The 6,325-nt window shown below is 52.8% G+C and overlaps 1 protein-coding gene across 1 annotated transcript; it reads right to left on the reverse strand.

The window, feature by feature from the left end:
• Positions 1–638: 638 nt before the first annotated feature.
• Positions 639–6,316, reverse strand: SWI5 (SWI5 homologous recombination repair protein). Its single transcript, XM_060100446.1, has 6 exons — positions 6,277–6,316; positions 5,793–5,946; positions 5,404–5,452; positions 3,377–3,498; positions 2,459–2,553; positions 639–949 (listed from the first exon to the last, which is right to left on the reverse strand). The coding sequence occupies exons 1-6, from the start codon at positions 6,314–6,316 to the stop codon at positions 885–887; spliced, it is 525 nt and encodes a 174-aa protein (XP_059956429.1). The 3' UTR covers positions 639–884.
• Positions 6,317–6,325: the final 9 nt, after the last annotated feature.

A 6,325-nucleotide genomic window follows, 5' to 3' on the forward strand; every position in this document is an offset into this window, starting at 1 on the left:
TCCCCAAGCACTGCTATAACTTCTGAAATCTTATGAGAATGTCCAGCAGGGACAGGGCAGAGGGGCAGCGGGAACAGTCAGAATACTTAGCAAGTCCGACGTGAAATCCTGCTCTTCTGGATCGCACTCAGCAGTTACAACACTCAAGGTGTACTTCTGCCAGTGACGGTTGCTCAGGATGAGCAACACGTGGTGAAGAGATGACAACAGCTCACCCATGCTTGGCAGAGAATTACAACTGGGGAGTGGAACCCTGATTCTATAGATCAGGGAAGAAGTCCTCCCAATGTCACTATTTCACTCTCAGCTCTTACCCACTTGTTTCCCAGCCCAGAAAGGCAGTGTTGCACACCAGAAGCTTCAGAGTTAAGACCTGGGCTCAAATCCCTGCTCTGCTACTTACTGGCTGTGTGACCTCAGGCAAGTCACTGTGCCTCTCTGAGCCTCAATTTCCTCATCTGTAAAACGGGGACAGTAATACTAATTCCTCATAGGATGGATTGAAGCATTAGAGATAATGGATATAAGGCATTTAGTACAGTGCCTGGCACATGGAAGTTTGTTACAATCCAAGGCAGGCTCTCTTTTTCCAGGGTAGGATCAGGGGGCTATCAGAGGAGAGGGAATCAGCATACAGATTCGCACCAAAATCGCTCACATGTTTATTTACAAACAGGATACATATACACATACACAGGTATCACTGGAACATTTCAGGAACCTCAGAGCTGGGAACACCCCTTCCTGACTCGGCTTGGGCTCTCTAGAAAAGGGCTTCTGACACTTTCTCACTGGAAAGCCTGTAGGTGCTCTGGTTGGGCCTTCACTGCTTCTCATGTCCACATCGGCCTGTCCCAGTGGGCCGTGGACAAGGGGCTGTGAGCTCAGTCATTCATGTCCAGGTCAAATTCTGGATACAACTCTTTGGTGGTGACACCTCGGATCACGGCTGAAAGGAAGGAAGGAAAGAAGGAAGGAAGAATGTCCAGTGGGAGAAGTGGGCCATTTGGAAAATGGCCAAAGCCCTGGCCTACCCAGGACCCTCTCCAGCACTTTCTTCCTGCTCCCCTAGTTGGCCCAGATAACCCTCCTGCTACCCCTTCCAGGCTCCTCCACGGTGGGCCCTGTCTGGTCCATCCAAACTGGCCTCACTTAACCCTCACCCACATGAAGCAGCAGCAAGAGGCATGTGCTGAAAATGCAAGTGTACACTCACGTCGTATCAGTGGCCAGCTGCAAGCCCTGGCCCATGTGCATGCCCTTGCCATTTGGTGATGCCCTTCCTCATGCCTCCTCACAGACTCTTCTCTCCTCCCAAGGGAAGGGGTCTCCTCAGAGGCCTGCCCTGACCACCCTGTCTCATCCCCACCTGCCACCCTGTTCGTACCTCAATATTTTCCATCTCTGTCTTTTGCTTCCTTCACTGCACTTAACACATTTTATAATTCATTTATTTGGGTTCCTTTACTTCTTGACCATTCCCCCCCTCCCAACACCAAAACGTAAGTCACATGAGAATGGAGACACTCAAGTGTCTGGTTCACCAAAATGTCCCCATACCCTGTTGAGTAGCACAGAGTAGGTGCTCAGGAAATACTCACTGAATGAATGAAAGAGGACACTCCGCCTGCTCCAGGTCCTATGACCTGGAAGGACAGGTCTCAGACTGGGTTCTGTCTAACAAGAGCTTATTCCCCTTGGCCTCTAGGCTACAGTCCCCTCACATTCCTTTCTTCTTGGGCCCTCATCATCCTCCACCTCCTTCTGTTTTCTCCCTCCCCTCCTTTGAGACCCATTCCCCACTGACACACGGAGAAGCCTTTCCTGCCATGGAATCCCGGATGCTGATGGGCAATTCTGCGACAAGAGCTACAACTCAGGCAGCCAGCGGGCAGACAGCCCAGCTCTGAGCACTGTCCCAAATGGTCCCTGCTGGTTGAATATCAGAGTGCCCACCGAACCAAGCCAGGTGATGGAACCAAGGCCACCTACACATTTCCTCACCTCCAAGGTGGGCTGTCCCAGCCAGCTCAGACACACAGGTGCCTGTGTCTCGGCTCAGCCCTCTAGATAGTGAGACTGTGTTCAAGGAGGAACAAAATACCCCTTTAAGCCACAGAGTTCCCCTTGCACTTTCTGCCTCTGTAGCATGTCGGCCACTTGAGGCGAGGCTGGGGTCTCCATTGGTCTGAGTAGGCCCTGGAGGACTGGGAACCCTAGTCCTCAGGCAGGCGGGTGAGCCCAGACTCAGACCTGCCTGTAGCTCCAAAGCAGGCTCTATACCCGAGGGAAAAACCGCAGGCACTCAGGTAAGAGCTGTACAGTTGCTTCGCTAGGTGGCCAGGAAGGGGAGGGGCATTCAGGGAGCGTGGCAGCTGAGAATGGTAGGGGGGTTGGGTAAGTTTAGAAGGCCCAGGAGCAAAATCCCACCAGCCCTGGGGCATGGGGACTCCCTCACCTAGTTTGCCTAGCAGCATCTGGCCTACATCCTTGATGTCATTATACTCGTGGAGCTGGGAGATGTGGTCCTCCAGTTCATCAACACTGTAGCCTCTGGGGTGAGAAATGGAGAGAGAGAGAGAGAGAGAGAGAGAATATCGTTGAGAAAGCTGATGAGGCTCCAAGGTTCAGAGAGTAACGGGGCATCTATTTAACAAATGTTCACTAAGGGCCTACGGGTGCTTGGCATTGGGAACTAAGATAGTGATGCCAAGGTAGACCCTGCCCTCATGAAGTTTAAGGTAGGGCAGGAGATCTGCCCACCCCCTCACTCCTGGCAAATTCTCCCTGTACTCTTAGGGAGGCATCCTCAGCCACGCTGGTACTGTGTAACCCTGATCACAGCCAAGGGATTCACAGATGGGCACATGAATGGCTAATCAGATCCCCTCAAGGGTGACATGCACGTTCAAAGGCTGCTCAGTCTGTGCCATGTGGCTGGAGCAAAGGGCATGGGAAAACCCAGGAGTTGTGGAAGAGCCAGCTTCCCCTGGGCACTGAAAACCCCACCTGCAGAGGGAGGACAGAGCCCATGTGCAGACAGAAGCAGAGGCAGAGGCCGTGGGCCCCAGAAGAGACTGGCAGAGCCATGGCTTTCCAGTTCCTAGGTCCCCTTATTCTCTTGGGAATTCCCGGCACAGTCCTGTTTTTATGCTAAAGCTAGGTTGCAGTTACTGGGCACTAGTTAAATGTTATCTAGAGATTCCCTGGCAGTCCAGTGGTTAGGACTTGGTGCTTTCACTGCCGTGGCCCAGGTTCGATCCCTGGTCAGGGAACTGAGACCCTGCAAGCTGCATGGCATGGCACGGCCAAAAAAAAAAAAAAAAAAAAAAAAAACAGTTATCTTAAGCGCCCTGAGGAACCCAAAGAGACTTACTCAGATATTAACTGGGAGATTTCCTTGTCCAGCATGTCCTTCTTCTCCTTCAGCTTCTGAATGTCAAGGTGCAGAGAATCCTCGCTGGCCCCATCAGCCTGGCCAGACTTAGGAGATGGTCGCTGCGTGGCAGGCACAAAGAGTCATAAGCCAGACTGACCAATTATCTACCATTCAGAACCTACACATTATCCCCCAATATCCACTCCCTGCTTCTGGTTGGTAATAGACACCCTCCACCCCAGAATAAGACTACATTTCCCAGCTTCCCTTGGAATTAGATGTGGCCCTATAACTAAGTTATGGCAAGTGGAACTTAGTTAGAAATAGCATAGGCGATGTCTGGGAACTGTCCTTCCAGGGAGAGGGCATGCTTTTCTCTAGCGTTCCTCTTTCCTACCAGCTGGAGGGATGCTGGAATTGAACGGTGTCTTGGATGATAGAGGCATGGGTCCCTGATGACTGTTTAAGCCATCTTTAACAGGCCCAACTTTAACTAAAGGGCCCATCCTGGTTCCCAATCTGGCCCCAGAGAATCTATTTCAGGTCTACCTCTTGGATTCTCCTGTCAAGTCTATGATGTCGCTGGCTTTATAATCGCATTGGGTAGCAAAACCCATCCCTGGGGCTACAGTTCATCTTTGTCCTTTCTGCATCTACAAGCTGTGAAGGCCGATGCCTGGTACACTGCTAATTTTCAGGAAATGTTTGTTGGAGCAACTGTAATACAAGAGACCGAGGAAGACGTGGTTCCCATTCTTAGGACAGGGGATTTTAACCAGTCAACACATCGTGAGTAAACACTAGCTGCCATGGCAAAGGCTCCAGGGGTTCAGCAATGGATAAGACATCAAGCCTGGCCCTCCGCCTTCATGGAACGTATAGCCTAGTCCCAGACATAGAACCCCCAACAGTCATGCTCTTCCTCCAGAAATGTCCATTTAAAGCTCTGCTCACAGGTCACACATCATCAGAAAGTCCTTTCCTGACCACCCCATTTAAATGGCCACACCTCAATTACTATCCTTTTGTCCTGATGTCTTCTAACATCTATCACCACCTGACATATTGTATATTTCATTAATATTATTTTCACTGACGGCCTTATACCACTGGAGTGTGAACACCATGACGGCAGGGACTCTGTTTTATTCACTGCTGATTGCCCTGTGTCTACAACAGTACCTGGCACGTAGTAAGCACTATTTCGAATGAATTCGTCAAATGAACGAGTGAATGACAATCAACTACCTACCAGTCTGAAAAGTGCTTTGAAGTTGAAGTACAGTGTTCTAGGGGAGTGGCTAACCAAAGCTATTGGCCTGAGCCCGAAGTGGGGCTAAGACTTCTCTGAGGAAGCTCAACTTTAAAGGATGAGCAGGCATCAGTTTGGCAAAAAGCTGGAAGAAAAAGTATTCCAGACAGTGTATCCAAAGGCCCTAAGGCAGGAGAGAGTACATGCATTTGAGGGAAAGGGAGTGGTTTCCATGTGGGTCGAATGGGTGAGGGAGGGATAGTGGTGTGAAAAGAACAAAACCAACCAGCCGGGCCTCCCTGGTGGCGCAAGTGGTTGAGAGTCCGCCTGCCGATGCAGGGGATACGGGTTCGTGCCCCGGTCTGGGAGGATCCCATATGCCGCGGAGCGGCTGGGCCCGTGGGCCATGGCCGCTGAGCCTGCGCGTCCGGAGCCTGTGCTCCGCAACGGGGGAGGCCACAACAGTGAGAGGCCCGCGTACCGAAAAAAAAAAAAAAACCAACCAGCCGCTTGTGCTGTCAGGAAGGATGAGAGAGCCCATGTGGAGAGCCTGGGGTACCACCGACAAAGTACAGGACGCTGTTTCTTCTTTGAAGCTTGGTGGGCAGGACTGAGGAATGACCTAGAGTTTCTCAGCAGAATGAGGTCAGCTGGGGGAAGACCTTGAGGAGGACTGGGGGTGGGTCAGCTGCTGCTGGGGACGGAGAGGAGGGCTGGGAGCAGCAGTGGGGTGCAGGGTGGAGGGCAAGGAAGGGGGCACAAGCATACTCACAGGGGATCGGAAAGCCCCGCGGCAACTTTTGGAAAGTCCTGCTTGAGTCCTGTAGAGGAATCCGAGGGAAAAAGGCTGATTGGACCTAGAGGCCGCTTTGGGAGGAAAGGGGTACTGTGAGGGTGTGAGAGGAGGAACTGCTGTGAGGTACAGAGACCGGGACTGGATCCGGTTGGGAAGGAGGTAGATAATGCTCCCGGGATCGGGGTAGGGATTCTAGAGGAAGGACAGATTCTGATGTGAAGCAGTGGAAGGGGGGGTGGTCTCTGGAGGCTATCTCTGGGGAGAGAAAAGTCTGGGGAGAGAAAAGTCTGGGGCAGAGCTACGGGGAGTCAGGAAAGTGACTGGGAAGAGATGTGCTTTCCCCCTGCTGTCCGCTCCTCGCCCACCTCCTCAGCCCTGGGGTCCGGGGCCCCTGACTCGGGGAGCTCTGCAGTGCCGGAGGCTCCAGGGCGGGTGCGGAGAAGCGGCCCCTCAGGTCCGCCCGGTATTCGCAGTTCTCTGACGCACACCGAAGCGTCGCAGAGCTATTACGTAAGCACGCTGCAAGATCGGGCCCCGCCCTTCCCCGCCCTTCCCCGCCCTTCGTCGACCAGGTGGGCAAGGAGAGCGGCTGCGCACCAAGTCTTTTTTTTTAGTTTTTTTTTTTTTTTTTTTTTTTTCGGTATGCGGGCCTCTCACTGTTGTGGCCTCTCCCGTTGCGGAGCACAGGCTCCGGACGCGCAGGCTCAGCGGCCATGGCTCACGGGCCCAGCCGCTCCGGGGCACGAACCCGTGTCCCCTGCATCGGCAGGCGGACTCTCAACCACTGCACCACCAGGGAAGCCCCGCACGAAGTCTTTATTAGGCCTTCCCCCGTCCCTCCTGGCTAACGGTGGTTTAGCCACGCCTCTTTCCCTTTCAACTTTCCCATCGACTAATG

This window comes from Mesoplodon densirostris, chromosome 6 (genome assembly GCF_025265405.1).
Source record: "Mesoplodon densirostris isolate mMesDen1 chromosome 6, mMesDen1 primary haplotype, whole genome shotgun sequence".
Taxonomy (NCBI): domain Eukaryota; kingdom Metazoa; phylum Chordata; class Mammalia; order Artiodactyla; family Ziphiidae; genus Mesoplodon; species Mesoplodon densirostris.